The sequence below is a fragment of the Eubalaena glacialis genome, chromosome 20, assembly GCF_028564815.1.
Source record: "Eubalaena glacialis isolate mEubGla1 chromosome 20, mEubGla1.1.hap2.+ XY, whole genome shotgun sequence".
In the NCBI taxonomy this organism is placed as follows: Eukaryota; Metazoa; Chordata; class Mammalia; order Artiodactyla; family Balaenidae; genus Eubalaena; species Eubalaena glacialis.
In genome coordinates this window covers 36,347,229-36,364,800 of record NC_083735.1, presented here as the reverse complement: position 1 = coordinate 36,364,800, position 17,572 = coordinate 36,347,229, and the positions used below count along the sequence as shown (strand labels likewise).

The following is a 17,572-nucleotide window of genomic DNA, read 5'->3' as shown; positions in this document are numbered from 1 at the left end:
GGCGGGGAGGAATGAGAGTCCCACCTGGACAGGTTAAATTCAGATGCCTAGTGGACATCCAGGTGGACATGATACCCAGTGCAGGGTTCCAGGCTGGAAATAGAAACATGCGAGCTGTCAGTGAATCAATGATGTTGACAGCCCAGAAGCTGGAAGCCATCAGTGTATTTAGAAAGGAAAAGCCATGCGTGTGCCAAAGGCAGGGAGGTGAAGAGGCTTGACTGGAGTAAAGAGGAGGCACACAGACCAGGAGAGGGAGGTGTCCTGGGAGCCACAGAAGCCAAGGTCAGCTGATCCTGAGGATGGTGGGGGGCAATAGCCCAACTGGAACAAGTTCCAGAGAAAATGGGGGTGGAGAGGGAGAATCAGAAATGGCAGGCGACTTCTGTTTTTACAGTTTTTTGAGATGTAGTTGACATACAGTAAACTGCTCATCTTTAAAGTGTACAGTTCTGATGCATGTTGACATGTATAAACATGTGAAACCATCACCACAATCAGGATAGTGAGTTCTCATGACTCTCTGTAATCCTCTTCTGGTCCCGGCTCTGCTTTCTGTCACTGTAGATTTGCTTCTATCTTCTAGAATTGCATATGAAAGGAGTCATACATACACAGTGTACTCTTTTTCTGCCTGGCTTCTTTCATTATTTTGAGATTCATTCATGTTATCGGTACTAATAGTTAATTCTTTTGTATTGTCAAATAGTATTCTGTTGTATGGATTTGCTGCAATTTATCCATTCACCTACTGGTAAACATTTGTTTTTCTGTATTACAAATGAAGCTGTTATAAACATTCTACGTCTCTGTGTGGACATATGCTTTTAGTTCTCTTTGGTAAATAAATGCCTAAATGTAAAATGTCTGGGTTATGTGGTAGTTGCGTGTTTAATTTTTTAGGAAAATGCGAACCGGTTTTTCACAGCCTGTGGAACATTTCACGTGCTGAACAGGTGTGTGAAGCTCCCATCTGTTTTCATCTTTACCAACACTTGGTACAGCCAGTCTCTCTGATTTTCGGCATTCTAGTGGGAGTGAGTGTATGGATATAACATTGTGGTTTCAATTTGCATTTCCTTAATGACTAATCATGAGTATCTTTTTGTGTGCTTAGTTGCCATTACATATCTTCTTTGGTGAATTACCTTTTGAAATGTAAAATAAAGAATGAATTCTTGCTTACTCTTACGTACTGCTCTGCCTGTGCAATATTCCAAAATAATGTCAGTGTTTTAAGTGGAGGTTGCTTGTACTTCTTTAAAGACAGGCTTTAATTCGTAATGGTAATTCACAAGTGATTATGCGGATTCCAGTGTAATTGGAGAAAATAACCACTGTCTTCCTATATTCTCACAGGTTGCAGCATTGCAAGAGGAGAAAAGTAGTCTGTTGGCAGAGAATCAGGTATTAATGGAAAGGCTGAATCAGTCTGATTCTATAGAAGATCCTAACAGTCCAGCAGGAAGAAGGCATCTGCAGCTCCAGACTCAGTTAGAACAGCTCCAAGAAGAAACATTCAGGTAAGGGACTACTCACTCAGATCTCATTTTTTAAAATTTGGTAATGTCTTTTTTTTTAATATAAATTTATTTTATTTTATTTATTTTTGGCTGGGTTGGGTCTTCGTTGCTGCGTGCAGGCTTTCTCTAGTTGCAGCGAGCGGGGGCTACTCTTCGTTGCGGTGCACAGGGTAATGTCTTTTAAAGTTAAGAATATAGTGTTAGGACTTTCGGGTAACTGCAGACCAAGGAGGCTGTGCAATTAGCCACTTTCCAAAAGTCTTCCCACATAACATGAAATAACTGCACATTTAGGAAAATCTATCAATGCTCACCCTCAATGTGACTTGCAGACAGAATGCCCCAACTGAACAATAACTGAGTGAAAGGAAGGACGCAAACACCAGCCCACCCCCATCCTGCCAGGCACTCTGAGGGAAGTAAAGGCAGACAGAGAAAAAAATCAGAGACAGAGGAAGAACTAGCGAAGGAGCCTGAGGGTGAGTTGGAGCAGTCGCTGGAAAGATTAAGTTCACTCAAAATCGGAAATTACTTTAAAACAAAAAAGGAAATTAGATCACAAACTGCAGGGATAGGATTTCAAAGTAAGTGTATCTTCTTTAAGCGCCAGGTGCCAAAAAAATACACAGGCACGGAATTTAGAGATTGGTGCCCTTTCCAGAGCACAGTTGAAAGAAACACAAAATAAAGGCCAGGTGCGTGGGTTATAGAGACAGGCCTATTTAAAGGGCGAGCTGATGTGAAGGGGCAGTCTTCCAGACACATCTTCTGGGAGAGGAAAAGGCCAAAAAGAAGGAAGAGGGCCCACTGGCGATTGGATGGTGAAAGGGAAAAGAAGAAAAGGAAAAATTTGGTGTCCTGCAAGACAAAATAGAACCCCAAAGTTGAAGGACTTGGCAGTATGATGAAATATTGTGTTGTGATTTACTGGAAAACATATCCTGGCCTGTTTCTTACCCAGCCATAGATTTTCATTGTCAAAACTGGGAGAAATTAAATATCAATTAGGTTTTTTTACTTGTCCAGTGACTCAGTCCTTTGTTTCCCCATGAAATCTTTCTGCATTTTTTTTTTTTTTTTTTTTGGCCTTGACAGGAAAAAATAAAAAAATTTTCTTAGTCTTCTCAGAAACCTTAGAAAAACAATCCATCCCCTATGGTCTACATCTGTGGTTCAGAGTGTGATCCGAGGACCCTCTCAGAGAGTCTTCAGGGCCCTCTCTTTTCCAACCGCTTTTCTGTGCTTGGCTGGATCTCCTTCATATACCTCAGCCAAAAAACCATCACAGCAGACCAGTGTAGAAACAGCTATGGGAACCCAGCTGTCTTCTACTAAACCAGATGATTTGAGTCACAGAATATAAAAAATATTGCCACTCTTAGCATTTTTTGGTTTTAGAAAATAGAGTTATTTTTCATAAACAGTATGTTGTCTTTATTAACATAATAGGTTTATTACTATTATTTTCAAATGACTGACATCTCATTTATGAGTATTCTTTAAATAATTCCTGAATAAAATAGTAGCAAATTCAATCCAGTACTAAAGTAAGCTTTATCCCAGGATTGTTAACCTGTTGAGTATTATTAAATCTATTACAGTAACTATTAAATGTATTATAACTCCTCCAATCCATAAGTTAAAGGAGAAAGAAAAATATAAAATAAGCTTGGTACATGAAATTCTCAGTAAAGTTAAGAATGAAATGAGGATGAGTATTAATCTATCATTTGACGTTTTTCTAGACATTCTGAAAATCCTGGCTTTGCCACTTACTAGCTGTGTAACCTTGGGCATGCCTCCATTTTCTCTACTATACGATGGTCTAATAGTATTATCTACCTTCTAGAATTTTCGTGAGCATTAAATGAGTTAATATATATAAAGTATTTTGAGAATATTGCCTGGCACATAGATGCTATATAAGATTTTGCTGTTAATACTTTTCTAGAAAATGAAATAAGAAAAAGAAATGAGATTAAAATATTGGGAAGACAAAAAGTATCAATAAATGATGATTATTTGTAGATAATATGTGTGTCCACCCAGAAAATATAAGAGAATTAACTCAAAATTTCTTAGAACCAATAAACATTTAACAGGGAGAGGGTAATGTAAGACTGCTGCATAGGTCGTAAGTTTTTTTACCAATAACTAGTTAGTATCATCAGGGAAAACTTCCATTTATAAATATTTAAGTGAAGAATAAAAAAAATATTTAAGTAATATGAAGGAGTTAGATGACAAAAACTTCTAAGTTATACATAAAACATAATACTGTATGGAGAGAGAGAACATACTTTTAGGTGTTTTTAATGAAACATTATAAGAATGCCATTTTTTTCTTAACATATAATTTGAACTTGATTCCAATTCAAATTTTATGTTCCTCTAGAAGTATTAATGAACAAGAGGTTCCCAAAATGTTTTGAGAACAAAGTATAATGAGGGAGTACTTGCCACACCCAAGTACTAATATACTAATGAAAATAGCTTGGTACCAATGCAGCAAAATAGACACCAGTGACACAAATGAAGATCCAGAAACCAGTCCAAGTATATATAAAAATACGTAATGTGATAAAGATGGAGTTTTCTAATCAATAGGGAAGGGTTAAATTATTTGTTAAACAGTTTTGGAATGGTTGGTAGGTATTTTGGCAGGAAAAGTTAGATTCCTGTATTACATCATATACCCAAATGAATTCCAGGGAAATTGAAAACGTTAATGTTAAAAATGAAACCGTATAAATACTAACAGAAAACAAAGAACTAGAAGGAAAAAAAAAGTTATAATTGCACATTAGAAGTAGAAACTATACTTATATGGGGAATCTAAAAAGAAATGATACAAATGAACTCATTTACAAACCAGAAACAGACTCATAGACTTAGAGAACTTACGGTTACCAGGGGGAAAGGGTGGGGGGAAGGGATAGTTAGGGAGTTCGAGATGAACATGTACACACACTGTCATATTTAAAACGGATAACCAACAAGGACCTACTTCACAGCACAGGGAACTCTGCTCAGTGTTGTGTGGCAGCCTGGGTGGGAGGGCAGTTTGGGGGAGAATGGATACCTGTATATGTATGGCTGAGTCCCTTTTCTGGGCACCTGGAACCATCACAACATTGATAACTGGCTATACCCCAACGTAAAATAAAAAGTTAAAAAAAAATTTAAAAAAAGAAGTAGAAACTATAAAGTGTAAGATTCATCAATTGAATTACATAAAAATTAAGAATTTCTGTACATTACTTACATAAATAAAATTAAAAGTAAATAATCAATGATAAATATCTGTGACATGAGAAAGAATCTTTTAAATCCAAAGGAAGGATGTATGTTAAACAAAACAAATTAATATAAATTAGGAACAATATTATCCATATTTTGGGGGGAAAAGATCTATGAATAGAAATCAGACTGGAGGTTATACTCCAAAAATGTTAACAGTAGGTATCTGTCTAGAGCAATGCATAATTTTTATCTTCTTTGCTTTTCTGCATCTTGTGAATTTTCAAAAGGAATATGTGTTAATTTCATCATTGAAAATAAAACTTTAAATAAATTATAGCTGCTATATTTTGGTGTCTAACTTTCTGAGTAGAGGAATGGTGATCCGTTGTTACCTTTCTGCAAGTCTTGGAGCAGTAGAATCCGTTTCCAGGATAGTTAAAACTTGGAAGTACAGTGTATGGTCACAAAAGTAGGAGACAAATCCAAGAAGAATTTATTTTCATGTTTTTTACTTACTTTTCCCGTTCTAAGAAGAATTGTTAGACAGTAAATAGTGCTTTCTTGGTCTATTTTGTTTCGGTTACAGACTTGAAGCAGCCAAAGATGACTATCGAATACGCTGTGAAGAGTTACAGAAGGAGATGTCTGAACTTCGGCAGCAGAACGATGAACTGACCACTTTGGCAGATGATGCTCAGTCTCTAAAAGATGAAATAGATGTTCTTAGGTAAACAACCTTCCCATCTCTGTAGAGTCTCACACCTGTGATCCCCCAGAACAGTTCTGCCACCGACGTTACAGACTCTAGGGTCTTTGAGCACAGGAAGATGGGTTCAGATCCCAGTGCTGCCGTTTAGTCAACCTCTGTGGAACCATTTTCTCATCCGTAAAATGGAAATAACACACATACGTACCTCAGACTGACATGTGGAATTCAGTGAGGGGGTATTTGTAAGCACTTGGAACGGTATCTGGCAAATAAGTGCTGTATATAAATGTTTGTTAAATAGAAATTAACCTCTGGCCACCACTTCATACTTGCGTAGCTCTGAGCTTTTCTCATTACTACTCCTGTTCTTTATAATTTTGCGTCCTCCAGTCACTTGGTCTTTCTCTTTCTTGGATGCCGTCACACCCACACACATGGCTCATTTCCTTGCTGGACTCAACTGTTCTCTCACTGGGCACCTCACTCCCTGCCACCTCGTTTCTGCACCATTCTGCTTGTGTAATCTATCCTCTGTTGGATCATTCCAACCGTCTATGTTTTATGCGTCTGCTCTTTGAATGCTGAGAACAAACAGGGAAGATCACATAGTGAGGTAGTTTTGTCCTACTGCAGACTAGTGATCTTACTCTCCACTGGGCCCCTCCCACTGGTCCCCCACTCTGTTGCCCATCCGTGTGGGCTCCTCCCACTGGCCCACCGCTCTACTGCCCATCCGTGTGGGCCCCTCCCACTGGTCCACTGTTCTACTGCCCATCCGTGTGGGCTCCTCCCACTGGTCCACTGTTCTACTGCTCATCCGTAGATTGCTCTGTCCCCCGTTTCTCTCATAGCTGCTACGTATTTTCATAACTCTTCTCAGCTGACTGCCCCCCACCACACCTCTCCTGTGCTTCAGTCTCAGTAGACGGCATTGTCTCCTACATTGAGGAACGAGGCCATGACCTATGGACCCTCCATGTGCTGTGTCTCCTGCATTCGTGCCCATCTTTTCTCTTTTGCTTCTAGCGTGCAGACCTGTTACTCGTCCTCCTGTCCAGTGCTAACTCCTTCAATGCTCTGGGTCTCAACCCTTCTTGCTTCTGCAGGGACTGTGCTACATCAGTTATCATTTCCCTTCACATTTGAATCTGCCTCCTTAGCATACATTTGTATGTTTCTGTCCCTCTTATCTTAGAAAAAGTGAGAGACCTATTATTGTCTCCTTCCCTCCAGAACAAATTTAGATTACACAAGGTGAAGTTTACATTCTTTCCTTAACCCACTAAAATTCACCACCGCCTGCCCCACGGCTCCAGCAAAACAGCTGTTCCTCTGGTCACTAATAACAACGTAATTGCCAGATTATTTGGACAGTGTACAATTTATTTTGCTTTTGTGCTACATGTGACTCTGTTGGCTACCCCCTCCTACTTGCATTCCTTAAATTTTATAATGTTGTCTATTATAAATTTTGCTGTAATTTTGGTCATACTTTTGAACCTGCACAAAAAACTAAGCTGGACTCACCTTTGGTCTTATAATTTCATTAGAACGTGTTACTTCCTGGCAATCTGCTTGGTTTAGCACTGTCTACAGCAGCTTTACCATTGCGGATGTGTTTGTGATTTCTGGTGTCCCATCTCATTCTAGACATTCTTCTGATAAAGTGTCTAAACTAGAAGGCCAAGTGGAATCATATAAAAAGAAGCTAGAAGATCTTGGTGATTTGAGGCGGCAGGTTAAACTCTTAGAAGAGAAGAATACTATGTATATGCAGAACACAGTTAGCCTAGAGGAGGAGCTGAGAAAAGCCAACGCAGCTCGAAGTCAACTCGAGACGTATAAGAGACAGGTAAGGAGAGCAGCACAATTTCTTAACGCCGTTTTCAGCTGAGCTCTCCAGTGTAACGCTGGCTTATCAGAGTCCCCTGACTTGTTTTCATGGTATTCGGTTTTTCACCTATGAAACTTAGTTCTTATCCAGGGCTTATTGATTGGTCTCTATAGCAGATCCTTTTATTATTTATTATTTTTAATTTATTGTGTAATACTTGAGAAATACACAAAAGTAAAAAAATAATACAATAAGTATCCATGCTTAATAAACAAAACACTCTCCCCCTCCTCACTGCAGTAACCACTAGCCTATTTTGTGGTTTTTGTTCCTACGCATCTCTTTATTCTTTTGCTGCACATACACACACACGTACATATATGTGTGTGTGTATCCCTAAAAACTTAATAACACTTTTGACATTTCAAAACTTTGTATAATGATACAGTGAAAGTTCTCTTCTGCGATTTGCTTTTGCTCAGTGGTATTTGTGAGATTTGTTTTGTTGATAGTTGTAGCTTTATCCCATTCACTTGTACCAATCTGTAGTATCCTGTTGAGTGACAATACAACATTTATCCATTTTTCTGGAGAAGGACATATAGGATGTTTTGTCTTTTTCTTTAATATTACAAGAAAGGCCACTGTGAATAGTACTGAACATGTCCTCTTCGATACATGTGTGGAAGTTTTATAACTATGTGGAATATCTTCCTTAGAGAGTCTTCATTTAATTATATTGCCAAATTGTCCTCCACTGTGATTTTATTACCAGCAGGCAGTTTGTATGAATTCTTGTTGCTCCACATCATCACCAACACATAGTATTATCAGACTTGAAATTTTGCCATTTGAAGGATGGATTTGAAATTATGTCTCCTTATGATTATACTTTGCGTTACCCTAATTGCAAATACATTTACTGATCACATTTCTTTTGTGAATTGCCTATTTTTATCTTTTATTCATTTTTAAAGTTGGATTATTTCTTTTATTGATTCTGAAAGTTCTTTATTTGTTCCTGGTATTAATCTTTTGTCACATGTTGCATTTATTTCCTAGCAGTCTGTGACTTGTCCTTTTACTTTTTTTGAGATTGATAATTTTAACATGATGAACTTTAAATACCTTTTTCTTTATGATTTGTGCTTTTTAAAAAAAATTTTATTGGAGTATAGTTGATTTACAATGTTTTGTTACTTTCAGGTGTATGATTTGTGCTTTTTATGTCTCAGCTAAGAAGTCATTTCCTACATAAAGATGTAACACTAATCTCTGTTTTCTTTACAGAGGTTTAAAGTTTGTTTTGTACATTTAGGTCTTTAATCCACAAGAAATTAATTTTCATATAGGGTGTGAGGTAGGGATCCATTTGATATTTTTCGTCTTTGTGGACAACCAGTCAACCTAGCAGCTTTTATTTAATAATCAGTCTCTTCTGCAGTGCCCTGCAATTCTATCTTATCATATATCTAAAGTTACCATGTTATATGTGGGTTTGTTTATGGCAATCTCTTCTGTTTCATTGGTCTGTTTGTCTACTCTAACACCAGAACACTCTCTTATCATCTATAGATCTTTAGTAATTTTGATATTTGGGTAGTACAGATACCCGCACCCTGTTCTTTTTCAAGATTGTTTGTCTATTCTTAGACCTTTCCGTTCCCTTTAAACCCCAAATCTTCGGAAATTGGAATTACATTGAATCTGTTGATCAGTTTAGGGAGAATTGACATCTTTATGACAATAAATGTTCCTATCAATGAATATAGCATCTTTCCATTTTTTTAGATCTTCAGTGTCTTTCAATTAAGTTTTATAATTTTCTTATAAATATCATGCACATATTTTGTTATAGTTACTCTTAGGTACTTTATGTATTTGGTTGCTTTTGTAAATGCAGTTAGAAACAGAAAAGATACCATTTTCAGTGTGTTGCTTATTTATGTGATTAAATTGGTTTTTATATGTTGATTTTACAATCTTGCCAAATTCCCATATTATTTCTAATAATGTCTGTTAGTTCTTTTGGCAGAAGTCATATTTTGTACAAATAAAAGCCATTTTGTTTCTTTTTATGGCGTACCCTTTTTTTCTTCTTAATCAACATGGCTGACCTTTAGTACAGCCTTGAATAGAAGCAATAATAATAGGCAACCATTTCTTGTTGGTTTTATACACAATGCTTTAAATGTTTTACCAGTATATTATAAGGATTGCTGTAGGTTTTGTAGCCACCTTTCATTAGGATAACAAAATTTCATTGTATTCCTAATTTACACAGGTGTTTATCTTAAATGGATGTTGAATTTAATCAGCTACACCTATTCAGAGACTCCTGTGCTGCTTCTCCTTTCTATTAATCTGATGAATTATATTAATGGATTTCTATGTTTAAACCATCCTTGCATTCCTGAGATAAACTTAGTTTAGTCATAGCAGATTTATTTGTGGTTTCACATTGTTAGATTTGCTTTGTTCATTTTACTTGGAATATTTTGCCTCTATGATTTGTTTACTTAAAGTTTTCTGTCTCGTGCTTTCCTTGTCTTCTGATTTTGGCATCAAAATTGTACTAGCTTAATATAATAAATTAGAGAAGTTTTAGTAGAGCAACCCTGTACACCATGAATGTCTGGCAGGTTTTTTTTGGTGAATACATTTTTTCCCAACATTTCATTATGAAAATTTTCAACATATAACAAAGTTGGACTGAGAAATTACCAAAAATAAATGTAGCCCAAAGAAACTGTAAATGTGATTAAAGGGTATAAAATTAAAATAAGAAATGATTCAATTAGAGTTCCAGAGGAAAGAACAGAAAGAATTGTAGGACATTATTTGAAGGAAAGAATGGCTGAACATTTTTCAGAATTGATGAAGGACATCAGATTTAGTATTAACAGTGAATTACAAACAGAATAAATAAAGAAGAAATCTACACCTACAATTATTGTAGTGAAATTGCGTAATACACTAATTCTCTATCTGTTTCTGATCTGGAGCTTAATATATTTTATTTTTCAGTATAATATTTTTCTTTCTGCAGTTTCTCTTTGGGTGCTCTTTCAAACCTGCTTGATCATATTTGGTGGTCTTTTATTCCTTTTATAATTTAGATTTCTTTATTTAATTTCTTTAGGTATTAAACCTAGTATTTTATGTCTGATAACTCCAATATGAAATCTTTAGAGGTCTCATTCTACTATTTTATTGTTGTTAGTGCTGTTAATGTTTTTCTGCTGACTGTTGTTCGTAGTGTATTATTTCTTTAAGACTTTTGTAATTTTAGATTTTGCTCTGTCATTTGGCTCATCTTTACCTTTGGGAATACTGGGGACCTGGTTGAGGTTGTGTTCCTCCAGACAATGTATGTTTTTCTTATGCCAGATTTTCCACAGCATTACCAGTCAGGACGACTTTAAATTAATTGCTTGGCTTAGGATTTGCCAGACAAGGCATGTGGTAAAAATTCAAGCACAAATCCATGCATTTGCAGGCTGTGGTTACACATTTTCAAGTTACACTTTTTAAAACCCAGAACACTCACTTTAAGATGGGCAAGTTTCCTTATTGATTTTGCCAGCTGATGGATTTTTTTTTCCTAATCTACCTGTTTACTGACTCACCACCTTTTAGAGTCCAAGGTAGTTTAACAGCAATCTGTCTCCCGATAATTTTAAAGGCCTGGGTTCCTGGTATTGCCAGGTGGCATCTCACACTGCCCATAGCGTCCTCACAAACTTCCTGCTCCACTTTTAACCCCTGAGGATTTCCCTTACTTTGTTTTAAGCCTAGCGATGCAGTTGTATTCTTTTCCCCTAGCATTTCTTTTGCTTCATGCTAAAAGGGTTTCCAGACTGAAGTTTCCTGTGTTACAGGAAGTGGAAGTCCTGTAGGTTTTCATAGTTTTGAACGTTTGTTCCTCTGGATGATCTGGTTTTAGAACCCATAGTATCTGGGCAGATTTTTGTACCTCATTCTCTCCATTGGGTTAGGCTCCTGTATCATGTGTATTTTTTTGAGTATTTTTGGGGGAGAGAATTTTCATAGATCTGTAGAAGAAAATAATAATAATTTCTAATGTTTCAAATTATAAAAATTAATGGTACCTTTCTATACAGGTAGTAGAACTGCAAAATAGATTATCTGAAGAATCGAAGAAAGCAGATAAATTAGATTTTGAATATAAGCGGCTAAAAGAAAAAGTTGACAGTCTTCAAAAAGAAAAGGATGTGAGTATATATATTAGGCATTTTGGTTTTGAGCAGTGCTGAGATTAAGAAAATGATATTTAATTCATGTTTTGCCTACATTAATTTCTTCTTCTATTTATAAATCTGAAAATTTGAGATCCTGTTTTTTTTTAAATTATAGAAGATTTACATTTGTGTTTCAGAAATAGATCTAAAATAAAAGATTGCTATTCTAATTTCTTTTTTATATATTTAACTTTTCTACCACTGTTGCTTCTTTTCCTTCGTCTTGCTTGTGACTTTCTAGAAATTTATGTAGCTTTTCTGTTTTCTGTAGGAAGACACAGTTCTTTTTGTTGTTGTTCAGGATATTTTGAAGCTTTTTAAAATACTTTTACTTTGTCATGATTTATGAATATACATGATTTATGAATATTTCAGCATATTTTGAAGCTTTTTAAAATACTTTTACTTTGTCGTGATTTATGTTGTTTGATCTGTTTCATGAAAAGAAAGTTATTTACATAATAAGGTACTCATTGTTAAAGATGGAGTAGGTGGTTTTGTTTCTTATGACTAACTGGATAGGATCCTACCTTGCACATAGTAGATAGTAGATACTTAGTATTGTTAAACGGGACACATAGTAGATATGTGTCATATCTACACATAGTAGATACTTAGTATTGTTAAACGGGAAAAACATCGTGTAATCGTTTCCTTCTGTGATCTTTCTGTAGAAGGTCAAAAGGTGTAACATGTCCATGTTCACCACTGTTTATCATTCTGTTAGGTAAGGCAAAGACCACTGATAAGTAAACTCATAAAGCTTGAAGCTAACTTTCCTCATTCTTAATGTCCCTCCAGAGGTTAAGAACAGAAAGGGATTCTCTGAAGGAAACCATCGAAGAGCTTCGTTGTGTTCAGGCTCAAGAAGGGCAGCTCACAACTCAAGGTAACAACATTTCAGTAGCCCAAGCAAGGTTACTTATTTCTGATAATATCAGGACAAATATTAGATTCATTTTAAGATGATTGCGCCAAAGACGAGAACTTGAAGTTGGTAAAGAGGCCATGAGATTGATACAGATTTTGAACTGTTACCCAGATTTTATGACTGTAGTTACGGGACTGAATTTACTTGCCTACTTTTTAATTTTAATTATATTTAAATGTTTGGGTTTTATTAAATCAAAAGCATAAACATTTGTTAAATCATCTCTGTTAATAATAAACCTGAAAAGTTTTTAGTGACCTCTTTAAAAGTATATCAGACTTTCTAAATCAGTGATTTTTCTCGGCTGAGATGTAAGGTGGGTGTCAATTCACTAAGGGACTTAACATCCAAAGTAGAAACCTTCTCCTCCTCACAGGAAAGGAGCAGCACTTAGCTGAGGGTTTACCTTCTACCACTCGAGGGATGCAGGACCTGGTTGCTGACTTATACAGCTTCACCCTCTGTTCACTCCCACTCCGACTACCAGCCCTTGGCTCTTCAGTTACCTGAGACTAGAATTTTTCTTTTCCTCTGACTACAGCCTCCTTTTCCTCTCCTCACTCCTTCTACCAAACCTGCTCATTTGCTCCATCCACCTTCAGCCCCCTCTGTAGTCTCTGCTGATCGTCTACTGATGACCGCCTTTTCCAGCTCACCCAGCCTGCATACCAGCCATTTCAACTGTGTTCTCATCACCACTGTCTTTCCTTATCCTCTTGACTTATTTCAAGCCCTAATTAGTTTTATTCTGTACTCCAGATTACCCAGGCCAGCTAAAGAAAATTATGTTTCTTTCTGGTTTTTTCCTTTTCTTTTTTGTTTACTGAGGTATAATTGACATAATAATATTATACTCTTAGTTTCACACGTAGACTATGATTCGATATTTGTATGTATTGCAAAATGGTCACTATAGTAAGTCTAGTTAGCTAACATCTGTCCCCATACATAGTTGAAAAATATTTTTTTCTTGTGATAACTTTTAAGATCCACTCTCTTAGTGACTTTCAAATATACAATACTGTATTATTATGTACACCATGCTATACATTACATCCACGTGACTTATTTATTTTATACCTGGAAGTTCGGACCTTTTGACCCCCTTCACCCATTTAGCCCACCCCCACGCCCCAGCTCTCTTCTCCATAGCGGCTGTACCGATTTACGTTCTCATCAACTGGGCGCAAGGGCTCCCTTTTCTCCACATCCTCACCAACACTTGTTATTTCTGGTCTCTTTAATAATAGCTGTTCTAACAAGTGTGAAGTAATAGCTCATTGTGGTTTTGATTTGTATTTCCCTGGTGATTAGTGATATTGAGCCTCTTTTCATGTACCTGTTGGCTATTTGTATGTCTTCTTTGGGAAAATGTCTATTCAGATCCTTTGCCCATTTTTTAATTGGATTGTTCGGGTTTTTTTGCTATTGAGTTATATGAGTTCTTTATATATTTTGGATATTAACCCCTGATCAGATAACTGATTTGCAAATATTTTCTTCCATTTGGTAAGTTGCCTTTTCATTTTTTTCATGGTTTCCTGTGCTGTGCAGAAGCTTTTTAGTTTGATGTAGTTCCACTTGTTTATTTTTGCTTTTGAGAAAATTATACATCTTTCTTGACTGTCCTCACCAAAAAACAAGTTATTTCTGATCATAATTGGATCCTTGTTGCTGCTTGGTAGTCCTTTCATGTATCTCTAGTCAATTCTACATGAGTTTTCCCCAAATTTTGAGAATCTAGCCTTGAACCTTAATGCTTTAATTCTTAGCTCCTGTACCATCAAGAAAATGGAGGCCATCTTATGTAAGCTTTCACATGTTTCTTTATTACCTTTAAACCTTATTCGTGTATATATCCTTTTTTTCTTTTAATATTTATTTATTTGGTTGCACCAGGTCTTAGTGGCGGCAGGCAGGCTCCTTAGTTGTGGCACGTGCACTCCTTAGTTGTGGCATGCAAACTCTTAGTTGCGGCATGCATGTGGGGTCTAGTTCCTTGGCCAGGGATCAAACCCGGGCCCCCTGCATTGGGAGCACAGAGTCTTAACCACTGCGCCACCAGGGAAAGTCCCTCATGTATATATCCTTGAGCTAGCATTTTTGCTCTAAAAATTTACCCTATGAACTAAAACATCATTTGTAATAGTGAAATTTAGAACCAGCATAAAAGTTCAGCAGTACAGGAATGGCATTCTCATTCAGCTGTATACTTTAGAGCCATTAAAAAGAAAGAAGTATATCTTATATATGCCTGACGTGGAGGGCTGGGTATGTTATATCATTAAGTTAAAAAAGTAGGTGGCACCATTCATGATAAACACTCTTTTTTCAAAAAATTTTTTTAATTGAAGTATGGTTAATTTACAATGTTGTGTTAGTTTCTGGTGGACAGCAAAGTGATTCATTTATACATTTATGTACATTCTCTTTCGTATTCTTTTCCATTATGGTTTATTACAAGATACTGAATGTACTTCCCTGTGCTATACAGCAGGACCTTGTTGTTTATCTGTTTTATACACAGTAGCTTGCATCTGCCAATCCCAAACTCCTAATTTATCACCCCCCCACTCTCCCCTTTGGTAACCATAAGTTCGTTCTCTAAGTCTGTGAGTCTGTTTCTGTTTTGTAAAGGTCATGATAAAGACTCTTAGCAATCTAGGAATAGAAGGAAACTTCTGCAGCCTAGTCAAGGACGTCTGTGAAAATCCTACAGCTGACCTCATACTTAATGACAAAAGACTAAATGCTTTTCCCTAAGATCAGGAACAAGGCAAGGCTGTTCAGTCTTGCCACTTCTATTCAACATGGAGGTTCTAGCCAGTGCAATCAGGCAAGAAAAAGAAATAAAGGGCATCCAGAAAGGAAAAGAGGATGTTAAAAAATCATAGATCTGATAAATGAGTTCAGCAAGGTCTCAATATACAAGATCAGTATACAAATACCAATTATGTTTCTATGTACTAGTAGTATGCAATCTGAAAATGAAGTTATAATAGTATGATAAAGAATAAACTGCTTAGAGATAGGTTTAACAAAGAAATGCAAGACTTCTACACTGAAAACTATGAATCATTACTAAGATAAATTAAAGATCTAAATAAATGTAAAGACATTCCACATTCAGGTGTTGGAAAAAGCACTATAGTTAAGACTACAGTTGTCTTCATATTGGTCTAAAGATTCAATGCAATCCCAATCAAATTCTCAGCAGACTTTTTTGTAGAAATTGACAAGCTGATTCTACAATTTATATAAAAATACAAAGGAGCCACTATATAACCAAAAAAAAATTCTTAAAAAATAAAAAGTTGGAGAACTTACACATCCTGATTTCAAAAGTTACTATAAGACTACTGTAGTTGAACAGCATGAAACTCACATATGGAAAGACATAGAGATCAGTGTAGTATATACCACATTAATAGAATGAAGGGAAAAAACCACATGTTCATCTCAACTGATGCAGAAAAGGCAACTGACAAAATCCAACACCCTTTCATCATAAAAAACTCAATAAACTAGGAGGAGAACTAGAAAGGAAACTTCTACAACATGATAAAGGCCATGTGAAAAACCCACAGCTAACTTCATACTCAGTGGTGAAAGACCGAAAGCTTTTCCTCTAAGATCAGGAATAAGACAATGATGCCTGCTACCAGCACTTCTACACTTCTGTTCAATGTAGTATAGGATCTTCTAGCCAGAGCAATTAGACAAAGAAAAAACAAAATCTAAATTGGAAAGGAAGTACTAAAATCATCTCTGTTTGCAGATGACATGATCTTATATGTTGAAACCCTTTAAAAATTACACACACACACACACACACACACACACACAAAAAGCTGTGAGAACTAATAAAATGAATTCAGCAAATTTACAGGATATAAAATCAACCCACAAAAATGAGTTACGTTTCTATACACTAACAATGAACAATATGAAAAGTAAATTAAGAAAACAATTCCATTTACAATAGGATTAAAAAGAATAAAATACTTGGGAATAAATCTAACCAGGGAGACACTTGTACCTTGAAAACTACAAAACACTGCTGAAAGAAATTAAAGAAAACCTAAATGGGAAGATATCCCATGTTCATTTAAGACTTAATATTGTTAAGATGACAGTACTACCAAAAACAATCCACAGGTGGCTTCCCTGGTGGCTCAGTGGTTAAGAATCCACCCGCCAATACAGGGGACACAGGTTGGAGTCCTGGTCCGGGAAGATCCCATGTTCCGTGGAGCAAGTAAGCCCGTGAGCTACAACTACTGAGCCTGCGCTCTAGAGCCCGTGAGCCACAACTACTGAAGCCTGTGCGTCTAGAGCCCATGCTCTGCAACGAGAGAAGCCACCGCAATGAGAAGCCCACGCACCGCAACCAAGAGTAGCCCCCGCTCACCGCAACTAGAGAAAGCCCGCACGCAGCAATGAAGACCCAACGCAGCCAAAAATAAATAAATAAAATAAATAAATTTATATTAAAAAACCCCTACAGATTCAGTGCAGTCCTTATCAAAATACCAACAGCATTTTTTGCAGAAATAGAAAAACTCAGACTAAAATTTATGTGGAATCTCAAGGGATCCTGAATAGCCTAAACAATCTTGAAAAAGAAAAAAAAAAAAATAGCTTGAGCACTCATACTTCCTGATTTCAAAACTTGCAATAAATTGATTTTCAACAAGAGTGTCAAGACCACTTAATGGGGGAAAGGAAAGTCTTTCAAACAGATTGTGCTGGGAAAACTGTATGTCCACATCCAAAAGCATGAAGTTGGACCCTTACACCATATACAAAAAAGGAACTCAAAATGGATCAGAGACCTAAATGTAAGAGCTAGAGCTATAAAATTTTAAAAAGAAAACATAGAGGAAAATCGTCATGATGTTGGATTTGGCAGTGATTCCTTGGAATTGATACCAAAAGCACAGGCAACAAAAATTATGGGTAAATTGGACTTCATCAAAATTAAAAACTTTTGTGTATCAAAGAACACTATCAGCAGAGTGAAAAGGCAACCCACAAGATGGGAGAAAATATTTGCAAATCATTTGTCTG

General features: G+C 36.4%; 1 protein-coding gene across 3 annotated transcripts in view; it reads left to right on the top strand.

Moving 5' to 3' along the window:
* HOOK3 (hook microtubule tethering protein 3) overlaps positions 1-17,572 on the top strand; it is a 97,581-nt gene that overhangs the window by 50,285 nt on the left and 29,724 nt on the right. For all 3 annotated transcript variants that reach the window (XM_061177625.1, XM_061177627.1, XM_061177628.1), the window contains exons 9-13: positions 1,360-1,523; positions 5,353-5,493; positions 7,126-7,327; positions 11,434-11,544; positions 12,373-12,460. In XM_061177625.1, the coding sequence (XP_061033608.1) occupies positions 1,360-1,523; positions 5,353-5,493; positions 7,126-7,327; positions 11,434-11,544; positions 12,373-12,460 (706 nt within the window). The remainder of the gene's footprint in view (positions 1-1,359; positions 1,524-5,352; positions 5,494-7,125; positions 7,328-11,433; positions 11,545-12,372; positions 12,461-17,572) is intronic.